This window comes from Ictalurus punctatus, chromosome 22 (genome assembly GCF_001660625.3).
Source record: "Ictalurus punctatus breed USDA103 chromosome 22, Coco_2.0, whole genome shotgun sequence".
NCBI classification, from domain to species: domain Eukaryota; kingdom Metazoa; phylum Chordata; class Actinopteri; order Siluriformes; family Ictaluridae; genus Ictalurus; species Ictalurus punctatus.
In genome coordinates, this window is record NC_030437.2 from 9,802,931 (window position 1) to 9,816,336 (window position 13,406).

At 38.9% G+C, this 13,406-nt stretch overlaps 3 protein-coding genes across 5 annotated transcripts in view; 1 reads left to right on the plus strand and 2 right to left on the minus strand.

The window, feature by feature from the left end:
- The window catches only part of kcnt1b (potassium sodium-activated channel subfamily T member 1b), a 96,494-nt gene extending 95,350 nt beyond the window's left edge, over positions 1-1,144 (plus strand). The window contains exon 33 of the transcript XR_008393201.1: positions 362-1,144. The gene's annotated coding sequence lies outside the window, so the exon portion shown is untranslated. The remainder of the gene's footprint in view (positions 1-361) is intronic.
- On the minus strand, positions 770-10,140 carry LOC108255390 (leucine-rich repeat-containing protein 55). Of its 2 annotated transcripts, none has more exons than XM_053674300.1 (4): positions 9,941-10,140; positions 9,742-9,840; positions 9,043-9,570; positions 770-7,635 (listed from the first exon to the last, which is right to left on the minus strand). In XM_053674300.1, the coding sequence occupies exon 4, from the start codon at positions 5,777-5,779 to the stop codon at positions 4,277-4,279; it is 1,503 nt and encodes a 500-aa protein (XP_053530275.1). In that variant the 5' UTR covers positions 5,780-7,635; positions 9,043-9,570; positions 9,742-9,840; positions 9,941-10,140; the 3' UTR covers positions 770-4,276. Both variants share the same exon structure in this region, with proteins under 2 accessions (XP_053530275.1, XP_053530276.1).
- Positions 10,141-10,233: 93 nt separating this feature from the next.
- The window catches only part of camsap1b (calmodulin regulated spectrin-associated protein 1b), a 29,567-nt gene continuing 26,394 nt past the window's right edge, over positions 10,234-13,406 (minus strand). For both annotated transcript variants that reach the window (XM_017452183.3, XM_053674297.1), the window contains 4 exons: positions 12,696-12,798; positions 12,461-12,570; positions 12,125-12,243; positions 10,234-11,997 (listed from right to left, as the gene is read on the minus strand). In XM_017452183.3, the coding sequence (XP_017307672.2) occupies positions 11,701-11,997; positions 12,125-12,243; positions 12,461-12,570; positions 12,696-12,798 (629 nt within the window). In that variant the 3' untranslated portion in view covers positions 10,234-11,700. The remainder of the gene's footprint in view (positions 11,998-12,124; positions 12,244-12,460; positions 12,571-12,695; positions 12,799-13,406) is intronic.

A 13,406-nucleotide genomic window follows, 5' to 3' on the forward strand; every position in this document is an offset into this window, starting at 1 on the left:
GTGAGGCAGCAGTGCTATCGTATGAGACGTTTCCAGTTCTTGTTTTTGCTCTAAATACAAAAGAGGATCATTATAGAGCATATATAAACAGCTCATTTCTACATGTTGCATGCCATTTTAAAGCCACATCGGAACAGTAGTGTAGAACAGTTTCTGAATTTTTTCAGGGCAATTTTTGATATGTGAAGCCAGAACTGCAAACCTCGAACATTTCTGTTGGGTTCAATAGCCACTTCATGAAGGATTATATTTATAATAAATATATTTATCGAATATGCCTTGCAGCAGTGTATTTCTCTTGGCCCTTCATGGTTCTCTCCAGTGACTACTGTAGTTTTTTTTGTATCGACCTCTATTGTAGTGCATCCTGAAGATCAAATGGATATCTGTCGAGCCATATTTCCCAACCTGTTCATCTCAGGTGACTGAGGAGAAGCAGTCGAGCTAGCAGAAGGGAGATTGATTCAAAGCGAATAGCAGAACTATCACCGTAGCCCTCAAAACCTGTTAGCCATATCGAGAGAATCTTTGTGCCATCATTTTTGGCCAGTCATGCTTGTAGTCTGTTTCAAGGCAAGCCATCGGGTGTTTTTTGAGCGAAGGGTGGAGAAGAGCACAAGCTCGGTTTGTCCGCATGTTTACACGGTCCTTCACTGTCTGGAAGCCTACAGCAGATAGTCGATGCTTCTTATCCAATAGGTCCCACCATGATCATGCTCATGACTACCTTAAAGTTGTTAGAGAAGCGGATTACCTTAAAGTGGACTGCCCAATCAAGGTTTATTTCCTTTTCTTCTTCTTGTCATTTGTAAAAGCATATCGTGCATGTTGGCATAATCTGCAATCTTCCTTTTGAAAGTTGCACACGCGCCATTTCTTTACCAAACCACTGATCACCTTCAGCTATTTCGATTTCAAGGTATGTAGAGTCGTGTGAGCATTTCAATAGAGGTAGAAGACAAATGGACAATGCATGTCCTTTTATTGCCAAACTTACAAGAGACCTATGTTTACATTTGCTGGCTCCTGTTTTATTTGTGTAGAACAGTACATTGTAAAGGAGAACTGATCCATTTTGTACAATTTCTTATATGAAGTCTGTGTACTTCTAACATGTACGAATGATTCAATAAATGCTGCATGCAGCCAGAAATAATGATTTCCTTCATTTGCGTTTATCCCATCCATTCATTTTGAATACCGCTTATGCTAAACAAGTGCCTGGAGACTATCCCAGGGAATTCAGGGCACAAGGCGGGGGACAGCTTGGACGGGGTGCCAACCCATCTCAAGGCACAGTCACACACACATTCACACACTATTGACAAATTTGGAAATTCCAATCAGACTACAACGCAAGTCTTTGGACTGTGGGAGGAAACTACCCAGACTACCCAGAGGAAACCCCGGAAGCACACGCAACTCCACGAACACAGGGCGAACTCTAGAGCTCTGGAGGTGTGAGGCAAACGTACTAACCACTATTTGTATTTATTTATTACATTTATTGAACTCAAAAACAGTTTTCTAATCATTATCTGCCCAGGCAACATAAAACTTCTGATCTTGCAGACATATTGTAAGTAAGGAATAAAACACGATGAGGTGTGCTGTTATAGGGAAATAGTCAATGACGGGATGGTGTGATGTGGTCAGATGGGAAGCGGCGTAACTGTCATCACCCTGAAGTATATTACTTCCCATGAGAGTACATCCCAAAGTGTTTTATTCTTCTTATGATATAGCAAGTTGCCATGACTACATTTTTTTATTTATTAATGATTAATTTATTTATTAATGTTGTTACACAAAATAATTTTTATCTGTTTATAGGTACATCTAATGTTGTGGAACGTCTGCAAGACAAGTTATTTCCTGTTGTCACAGCACATTCATTCCCTCACCAACCTTTTTTTGTTTAAACTCTCTCCTTAAGTTAATAAATACAACTTCTCATGTTAACAAGAAACCCGGAAAGTCCTCTGTCCTGAAGACTCTCAGAAAATAGTTACAAAGCACTGACACTGGAGACTCCTTCCATGAATGTTACATAAGCATCTCCTTAAAGTTTCTTAATTAATGTTTTATTAAGCATATATTATGTGGACCATACAAGTTCCTGTGAATAAGCTGTAACTATAGAAACTAGAACCTATTAGAATTGGCACATTAATATACATTTGAATTACAGCTACAGTGTCTAGACTAATATTGGCACCCTTGGTAAAATATGAGCAGAGAAGACTTTGAAAATTTGTCTTTTATTTTTTAGCCTTTCGATCTTTCGTTCAGAAAATTCACAAAAATATTCTGCCCTTAAGGATGTCAAACAATTGCAAACACATCACAGGTTTATCAAAAAAACTAATATCTTTGTTAAATATAGGTGTGCAACAATTATTGGTAGCCTTATGAATTCATATTAGAAAAATATATTTGAGGTATATTCCCATTAATATTTTTTAAATTTAGTACATCTGGGTGAATAGAAACAGGAAATTGTTCAACCATAACAGGGGTATAAATGTATACATCGGGGTATACATAGGCCACATTCCCTTAGTCATTCATAACCAGAATTGGGTATAACGTGTTATACCCTTTGTAGCGTAAAGCTAAATTAAAAATGTATGTAATTTGATTGCAGTTGATGATGTCAATAAAATTACGTTACTATTGTAACAAATGTATTGATAAGAAAACAATATAAAGTAAAATGCATTTCTAAAATGAATCACGTTTTGCCCCGTAGATTTTTTCTTTAGCCCTGAATAATTCTCCACTTGGTTTTCGGTTTGTCACTACGTAACTGAACGTCAGTAAAAGAAGACCGCCTGTAATTTTATATCTTCAATGAACAGAGGCGAGACTAATCAGACAGGGTTTACAGGAAAATACATGGAAACACTCGTGTCTTATTGGCTGACAGTCTCTCAATTCTACCAAACTCTAGCTCACAGTCAGTGTGAGGAAAAATGGATATACGCAGATTTTTTTAAACCAGTAAAGGGGTTGAAACTGAAACAGTAACATCCTCTGATGCTGATCAGGAAAACAAGGTGTCTAAATGTCTATATGAGTTCCAGTTTACGTGAACATGATATGAGCAGAGCATAAGGAAAGATAATGTACTTTGCATGGCACTGTAGCAGCTAAACACATACATTGATAGCTTAGTTGTGCCTCCCATTGGCTAGCGACACCAAACTAGCCTAGTTAGAAAAGTTTGATATTGTATCAGTCTGGTAGTTCTACAAACACTGACAACACCCGAGACATGTTTTATAATAAACCCAGCTTTTTCTGATCATGTCATACATTGACGCTCACTAAAATTACTGAACGAACTATGAATCACTTTGTAGTGTATTTTTGTAGGTTTGATAGGTTTTGAAAGCAATTAGTAATCTGATCACTTTTTACATGCAGCAATCAGTAGTGTAACTAGTAATTAGTAATCTGTAGTGGATTACTTTTTTTTGAGTAACTTAACCAACACTGTACGTAACAATGGGTAAAACCAAGGAATATAGCTGTGATGTGCGGCAAAAGGTCGTCGAGTTTCACAAAATGTGAAGTGGCTATAAGAAAATAGCACAAGCATTGAAAATGCCCATTTCCACCATCAGGGCAATAATTGGAAATGTTATGAATCAACCTGGAATTGGACGTGTGCCTATATTGTGTCAACGCACTGTGAAGAGGATGGCTCGAGTGGCCAAAAAATCTCCAAGGATCACAGCTGGAGAATTGCATCTGGAGAGATTCTGGTCTCAGAGGAACGGTCTCGGATCCCTTGCCATGTATTCTCCAACCTCATCAGGCATTATAGGAGAAGACTCAGAGCTGTTATCTTGGCAATGGGAAGTAACTCAAAGTATTGACTAAAAGGGCGCCAATAATCGTTGCACATAATTAACAAATAAATTTGATAAATCTGTGTAGTGTTTGCAATTGTTTGATATCCATGAGAGCAGAGTATTTTTTTTAACAAAACATCAAAATGTTTTTGTTAAAAAAAAAATTTATCTAAAATGAAAATTTTTCACAGCCTTGTTTGTTCATATTTACCAAGGGTGCCAATATTAGTGGAGGGCCATTTTAGAAAATTCAGATTTGAGAATTCAACAACACTGTGATAGAAATTCATTTAGTAACTGACCTTATAGTTTACAAGAGGACATTATATTTTCCTGCTGCCCATTTATTTAATTAAAAGGTCGTTAGGTCATTAGACTAAACTACTGTGGATTTTATGGCTTGCCACGGTGGTTCCTCAAGGTTTAGTGACTTGTTTAGTTTTTTGCTTGCTCGTATGACTTTGCCTCCACCTGTCTCGTGTCCAGCGGCCATGGTTCTCCACCACCTCATGTAGAAGATCTAAGGTGTACTCATTATCCACTAGCAGGTTGTCATCACTAGGAGATCCTCCAGAAGGGTGTGCACCTGAGCCAGAGTGAGACTGATCCCTCGGTCTGTCTCTTATCACTTTCTTTCCGTCTCTTTCTGCTCTTCTCGGCTGCCTCCCCGATATTGCTCGTGTCTGTTCATCCTTTGGAGTTTGATTTGTCTTTTTCTTCTTGCTGTTTCTCATCTTCACCTCATTGGCAGCTTCAGAGCTCATCCTTTCACATAGTGGTTTGATAGTGACCAAGTCAGAATGTGCCTCACTATTTACTGGAGGATGACTTTTGATCATTTCAGACTGTCCTTCGTTTATCTCAACATAATCTCTGGTCACACTGGACAAGTCTTGGGCGCAAGATCGATTGACGAACTCGCCAATTTTCATAGAAGATTCCGCAGACTGAATGTGTTCAAGGTCCTTTATTTGTAGTTGCTGTTCAGGAAACCCTGAACAACAGGCTTGTGGGATATTTTCTGGAATAGCTGAAGAGATGCCAGAGGGAAACATGCCTATATGATACTCATATTGCGTGACAAAAATGAGCTTTGGAGAAACATTGAGGACCTGCTGGGTTTGAGCCCATTGCTTTTTCCACTGAGCTGCAGTAGGAGGCCAGGACAATGTGCGCCTGATGGGTCTTAAATTGAACTGTCCAGTGGAAGCCTTAGTGCAAATCTGCTCTGGATTTGGGCTTTGTTTTTCTGGATCAGCTCCAATAGTGAGGTAAGGCATGTTCTCAACTTCTTCCACAGGCTGGAAGCCATTATAATGCTCCTGAGGACATTGAGATCTTGCTAAACTGGAGTTTGAATTATAATCATCCTCATCAGAATCAAATTCTTCCTCACTGGGCACAGAGTCTTCAGTATGCAGAAATCCCTGATCTTGTACATTTCCCTCTAAATTCTGCTCATACTTGACTCCTGTTTTCAAAGTAGTGATAAACTCATCATCTTGTCTGTCAACATGACTAGGTTTCTTCTCCATTTCAGTTTTTCCTGCTTGTTCCTCTTCTACTTTGCTTCCATACTCGCCTTCTTTTTCCTTCGATTCAGTCCTTTTACCATCTAACTTCTCAAGCTCCTGATCTGTCCATCCAGCGCGTATTTCTTGATCCTTCACCATCCACACTCCTGGATCTTCCATTTCAGTGTTTGGACGTCTCCCAGAGCCATCAGTTCTAGAGAGTACAGGCCCTGCAGATTTGACTCGGCCAGTCATCTCTCTTGTTTGGTATATTCCTGCGCTGTAAATCTGGTAAATTTGTGACTCCAGTGCTGTCTGGTTCAGCTTTAATAAAAGTCTGTTATCTGACTGTTTACTTTTCTGATCACAGGAAACAGATTTCACCTTGTTAGATGTTTCTGGCATTGCTCTGTAGTCTGGTTGGGCTTGTCTAGTGCTTTCTTGTTCTTCTAGAAAGGGCTGGATGATCACTCGATGTTTTTGCTCTTGTTTTCTGTGGTACAAAGCTGACAAAACACAGATAACAAGTACCAGGGCACAAAGTACCACTGGCAGATGATATTTATTAGATTTTCTGGTATTCTATAGTACAATCTGTGTGTCTCTAGAGGAGTGATTGGTCGTTTACTGATAGTAATGACACACCAGTAGAAAGTTGCCAATTGGCAGAAATTAAAGAACCATTTCTACTGCAGCTGAGATAAATAACAAGGTCAATTCATGTTTGGTCCAAACTTCAGTTGTGGTGATTTTTTAAAGGGGTCATATGATGATTTTAAAAGTTCATTATTTTGTTTATTGGGTGTAATAGAATAGGTTAACATGCTTTAATGTGTAAAAAAAAAACAAACAAAAAAAAAAACATTATTTTTCCACATACTGTACATTATTGTTATACCTATATTCCCAGCCTGTCTGAAACGCTCCGATTGAGTTCTCTTTGGTTTCTCCAAAGCCCCTCCTTCCAAAAAGCCCAGACTGCTCTGATTGGCCAGCTGGCCCATTGAGTTGCGATTGGCCAAAAACCTCAAGTGTGTGTCGGAAATGTAACACCCCTTACCATAATCACGAGCTTCAGTTTCCAAGGCTTCTAAAGCAATTATAAACAAACACAGTTAATAATGTCGTCGGTTTTACTGTATCTGTTCGAGCCCGAGTCAGATTCTGAAAATGCAGGTGATCAAGCAGATCAATCGGAACCAACTTTGCAAGCACGACTTGAGCAGAACGTTTCACAGTGGAAAGTCTTGTAACCCTCTTACCTTTCAGATACGATGTTATAACGGTTTAATTTGTCTTCTTCACTGTAACAACTTTATGTCATGAAGTGACAGCATAAAATACAGTTAAAAAAAAAAACATAAAAAAATTTTTTTTTTAATTATGGCGGTATTATGCTGATATTTCATAATTGCGACGCAGACGTTTGCGGAAGTAAGATCTGGACTTCGATCGAGGCGTTTTAGGCAGGTCTGGAGCAGTGTTCTCTGTTAGATAGAATAAATCCCATTGTGGGAGACTACAGACTAGAGACAACTACTACTGAGCTTTGTAACTTTGCAGATCTTCTACATGCACAAACAGATACATTACACACTAAAGGAAAAGGAAATGATTAAAAAGCATCATACGACCCCTTTAATGAAGAACATCTAGCCATTCTGAGGCATACATGCTACATGATTAGTTAAAGGCACGTCAAGTTGTTGTTGTTGAATATAGATAACCTTAAATATCCAATATTAAAGCACTTGAATGCAAACCCATTATGCATGTTTCAATTAAACTATGCATAATTAAATAGAGCACATACACAAATTTCTACACTAATGTGGGTATAAAACATGTTCATGTAAATGGTGCACTTATATAGCGCTTTTATCCAAAGCGCTTTATACTGTGTCTCATTCACCCATTCATACACACCCATTCAGTGTCTTGCCCAAGGACACCGGTACGTGGAGTCATGTGGGCCGGGAATCAAACCGCCAACCCTACGATTAGTGGACAACCCGCTCTACCACCTGAGTCACAGCCGCCATGTCATTCCAGTGTTTAGGAAAACCTACCTACTAAGCTGATAATCGTAGACAGATTAGTGCTTCCTGGTGTGAGGGTTTGGCTAGTTCCAGTTGTAAGGGCTATATCGGTTACAGGATTCACACATTTGGACACATTCCACACAGGTCTTCCTCGCTGATGAGCTGGGCTCTCACAGAGCACCTCCATCTCATTCTGCAGCAGGGAGGCCTTTTGTAGATCTGCAGACGACAACACACACAAATTAGAACTGAAAGAACAGTGCTGAGACATAATTAACTATCGGCCATACTATGTGGGTCACATGCTGTAGACTTGAGATATTTGGGATCGTAGTTATGACATTTTAATCCACATATATAGTTCACCCAGTATGTTATCCATATGTTAATGAACATACGTGAAGTTTTAATTCAATGTTATTGTATTGTATGCTACCCAAATAAAAAATTGAAATTGTCACAACACAGACTTCCAGAAATCCGGATGTAGATTTATATTTAGATCTTTAATGAGCAAGCAAGAGATCACAGTGGCAAGGAAAACTAGGAACCGGAGTCTTCTGGGTGAAACCAGCTAGTATTCTTATAAATCACTACTCCATAATTGTATAGTATGAAGTCAAACAGTACCGTGTGTTGAAAGGATGTTCAGCTTAGGCATATTGTGAATAAAAGTCTGGGAATGAGCACAGGACCGTCTTTATAATTACAGCAGCGGTTCTTGTGAGATTATCCACTGAAACAAGGGTGAGACTTTTTGGAGGTGCAAATCTATTCAGTATCTATGTTTGGGACCGTAGGAACCGTTTTACACCACAATATTTCTTAAAAGAATAAAACTATAAAGAATAGCCAGCTCTCATTATGTCTCACTTCATGTATCACGTGGAAGGATAATTACAACATTTTGAAAGTGCCAACACTGGGCTTCGTTTATCAAAACTGGTCACAAATTAATTTATCCATAAATCGTTTGAAAATCTAGTTAGTTAGGGAAAATGTTCACATCCTATGAGTTCCTGTGTAAATGTATTGATAAGGAGACACCAGTGTGAACCTACACTGACATGCTTCTAATGATATAAATGGCATTTACTGCAATTTTATATACAAATTACACTGTCATCTATAAATAGTTTAATTTCATTCCCACACGTGAATTTAATGAACATGCTGTGAAAAGTTCATTCGGTAAATACAAAATTGGGACAAAAGAAATGGCTCCAATAGCAAGAGTCTGACTACAATAACTGATGGATTAAGCACAAGTGCCCTTTACGATGCGCTCTTTCACCATTAGCTCTGTGAGCTTCGCCTTTTATAGTTTTGTGGGTGTCACCAAATGCAAATCATCTGTGCCACGAAAGTGTTTGGTAATTTATGGGTGATTGACATTTATCGACATACACAAGAAAATCTTACATAAACCTTGATTACAAAAAATTGATAAAGGAGGCAATATGACAAATGTTCATTAACACATATTGCATTACATATTTTCAATACCTCAGCCAAGCACTATCATTGCTCATTTTGCTCCAGAAACCTCTTTTCTACCAGCCAATGGTATAAACAGGACCATATTCCTGTACGCCATTTGTAGATAAATTGTTCATCAACACTCACCTCTTAGATGGAGAGAGAACTCATTCACACTGCAGGAGCAGTCCCAGGGGTTTCCATGCATTCCATATGTTTTAGTGTTGTTTAACGGAAGGAAGGTATCCACACTTAAATGTCTTAGCTTATTGTGGGACAGGTCCAGAAGTCTTAACCTAGTCAGGAAGCGAAAGCTGTCTGATGTAATAGTGTGAATTTGGTTCTGGGCCAGGTTCAGGTTTAAGAGTCCCACAAGGCCAGCAAAGGAATCTTCACTCAAAGCCTTAATGCTATTATTTGTCAAGAGGAGGTTCTCTAGTACCTCTTTATGGATAAACCAGTCTGAGGAAATTTGGGAGAGCTCATTATTGCGTAAATTGAGCATCTTGAGACTCTGGAACTGGGAAAATGCCCCTGGTGCTATAGCTGTAATTCCGCTTTGTGTCATAGTGAGGCTGGTGACCGAGGACAGATTTGTGTGGTTAAAAACCGTCGAGTTGATCTCACCCATGTTTCTCAGAAAAAACACCACAGAGGACAGGCCAGGAGGATAGCCTAGAAGGATGATACACATTAACAGATAGAAATAAGATTTAAGCCAAGATCAGATCAGATCGCCTTCACTATCTGACCGACATTCTGCATAAGAGTGTACCTTAATTTCGTTTTTTTTTTTTTTGGTCTGTATAGAAAGATAAAATTACCTGCGTGTACAAAATCATTTACCTGTTGGGATTTGGTTGCAAACATAGTCCTGTGCCTGCACACAGCTCTCAGAACACACAAAGTCCAAACTTTGGAAAAGTCCCCAGACCAGAAAAAAACCTAAACACAGAATAGAAAAAAAAAACACCACGAACAGACGAGTTTGTTTTGGCTTGTCTATTTTGCACTAGATAAAATTATCATGACTCTATATACCTACCTTTCATGTTGCAAAAGTTTATGTCCCTCTAAGCACCCATCCATCCAGCAAATACCTGAGATCATGAAACCCCCACTGATGATAAACTAGATGTTGCTATGCTACATCTGTAACTTCAGTGGATTGTCAAGGATACAGTAGACACAGTCGGGTAACCATCCTACACACCATGTCAGACCCACAGAAACTCCGAAATATAAATCAACAATCCAATAGTCTGAAATGCTCATGAACGGATGCATGAAAAACAAAATGAAACAAACAATGTCAATGACATCACATGATAAACGAAAAATGACAAAAATGAATTTATTGAAAATTTATTCAATTCTCAGTGCCTACGTTTAAAATAAATAATGGTAAGGTGGAGAGAGTAAAATGAGCAAAAGTACAGTGTTTTAAAAGAATGGTGAGTGAAATCAGTACAATTTTTAGAGGATTTATAAACAGACAATACAAAAATGTAATTTAAAAGTAAACAAATGCAGCAACGTATTAGAGACCCAACGTCTGAAGTACACCTTCTGAAAAGCAGTAGTTTAAAGAGCTTTCACGGGGCCATTAGTTTTGCTCATCTGAATTAAATTAGTGTTCGTTTGAAGATTTTTAGTGTACTAAGCAGTTTAATGCCAATTCTTTTGAGCACAAGTCTTGTGCACCCTTCAATCCCTAACTAATCACTTTTTCTAAAGAAGTAAAGTGCATGTGCAACACTATTTTGTTCTTGACCCCCAACTCAAAACAAAAGTTTTAAACGTTTAAAACAAGGACACGGCAGTGTTGACACCTTTTTTTTTTCTCCTGTCTCCAAGGAATGTTTCAAACACGGGTAAATAATTAGACAGCAACTGCAAAGGAAGTAACCGATTATGAATATATTAAATACTGTCATTCAAACTACAGCGACACTCTTCAGAATAGAGCATGCTGCTCTTTTGCATTGAGAAACAAAGCTTCAGAGACGACATCACTCGTGGTTACATTGCATGAATAAAGCACTAAAACAATCATGAGTGCACCGTTGTAAAGGACGCAGCTGTCCAGTGGAGAAATCACTACCTGTAGAGTTAGAGTAGCAAAACAAAAGAGCATCTGAGACATGTACCAAAGCCTATTTCATTCAATATTTTTTTTTTAAAAAAAGAAGTCCACCTTAGTTCTATACAGCAGTGCTACAGCTGATTTGCTTTGTAAGCGCTGAATAAATAGACAATAGTACCACGATGATGTGTGAAGGCCAACAACGTGTATGACTGGGATTGTCATACAGTGACGGATACAGAAGACATTTCAAAGCAGCATGATTTGGGAGGGGGGGTGGGAGGAGAGAGAAAGATAGAAAGAGAAAGAGAGAGAGAAACTCTGCAAATACTTTTCTACATGAATTTGAGTTATGATCTTCATAAGCAGCAGACCTTATCTCGATGCAGCTGTCTCAGTCTGTATTTTACAGTAAAAAGACAAAACATCTGCCGATCAGAAAGGAAAGCTCTGCTGTGCGTGAGCTTGCCAAACTGAAAATGTATTTCAAGTAACAAGAACTCAATCAATAAAAATGCCACAGGCTTCAGGTACAGAACAAAACCTCCACCATGTACAGATCAAACAAGGAGCATGTTGACTGTCCAGACATTCACTTGTACACAGCCACTCTTGGTGCAGCACAAAACAAGAAGAGAAGTTGGTTGTGAACATCTTTATCGTCTTTCCAAACATACAGTAGGTACAAGAGCGTCCCTTGATTACAGTTCCCAAAAGTTTCATTTTGCACTCTTTTTTGGCATAGCAGGCCGCTTGGCCTGCCAGAGGTGATTGTGAATGGTCAGGGCGTCCACGCTGACCGACACGGTCTTGGCAGGTATGACTGTGAACTGCTTGCGGTCTGAGCTGTACTTGTAAAGCTTATCGATCATCTTCTTGGTGATGCTTTTAGGCCCTGTGCCAGTGAGCTTGTGAATCTCCTCGGTGTCAGGAAAGTATGAGTAGAGTGCACGGAACTGGCAGCCACCATCACGGAAGAGAATCATTAAGTGGTTCAACTCGCACTTCTCGATTTCCTGCGGATCAGTGTGAAAACGTAATTATCGTTAAAGTCAACTTCAACTAAATTGTTCATTTTAATGAATAAAGTCCTTTAATCTATATAACGTGGTGTGATTAATCTGTTTTTGGATGAAAGCAAACCTCAAGAACGGCGTTCTTCTGTGGTTCATTTACTTTTCCGGCCAAGCAGCAGTGAGAAATAGCATTGTGGATTATCGGCTTGTTAGACTTTGCACTTGGCTCCTTGAAAAGTTTTGGCCCTGCAGGGATTTAAAAAAAAAAGAAAAAAAAAGTTTGAAATCAGACCCAAAATAATAATTAAAAAAAATAAGCTATTATAAGAATGAATTATGTTTTTTTTCTAAAATGTAAGTCAGATCCTGCTAACCATGGATAGCAGGTTGTAGTTTTAATATCCTTGTTAAATACAGGTTAATTTTTTTCACTGCTTCTACAAATAAAGGTGAAATACTTTACCGGTATATTCCGCCATAGACGTCGATGTAATGGAAGACGCAGTAGAACCGTTGTCCCAGTCGCGCTCGGTTGTCCGACTGAGGACTGAAAACGACTCCACGGATTCCCCCCTGTTCGTGGAAACAACACGCCAATAAGAGCAATAGTGCATGACAACATCGAGAGGCCACAGACTGGATTAGTTCGAAATTGAATTGATTCTGAAAGCATGATTAAAGGCATGCACACAACTTACCGCTGAGATCCTGCACCTCCCGAGTTCACGCTGTCTGCTTCTGTAGTGGCCAGGGAGGCCAGTGAGAGATTAGAGCCAGACTGGGCACTCATCAGGTTCTCATCTGGAAATCGAAAACAATTTTTAAATAATACGCATCACTACTAATGATAAAATATAAGAAACTCAACACAAGCAGCTACAAGGTGTCTAAGTATTGTCAAGTTAAAATGACTTTATTAAAGCCACTTCAAATGTAATTTAAAACTCACTTTTCAAGAAATAAATGCTTCATACTCTCTAAAGTGAAAAGTGTGCTTTTTTTGTTTCTGTTGTAAAATGAGCTCATCAGAAGGAGGAGCCAATATGGTGAAGAATAAGTTGAGATCATGTACAAATGAAAACTTTTAGGGGGACCCCACCAGACACCCTACGCCTGCATAACCCTAGGTTCACAATACCAAAGGACAAGTCACTCGGGTTGCTGGTAGTTTGTTTCTTGTGGGTGTGGCAGCAATTGCTACTGTTGTCCAGTACTGTACTGTTGAATGCACCAAGACCTGCTACTTCCTTCTAACTTTTTCATAATGACTCGATACACATTTAATGAAAGGTTGTATGTGATAGGATGAGAAGAAACCATGGTTATATATTTATCTTCCTTATTTTTTTTTGGCGTGTCAAACAGTAAATGGAAACTTCTTGCAGATAGAAATTAAAGTTGTGAGTGCG

What these genes read in the sequence shown, in the direction of transcription:
- LOC108255390 (XM_053674300.1), bottom strand. Translation starts at nt 5,779, where the DNA reads ATGCCAGAAACATCTAACAAGGTGAAATCTGTTTCCTGTGATCAGAAA.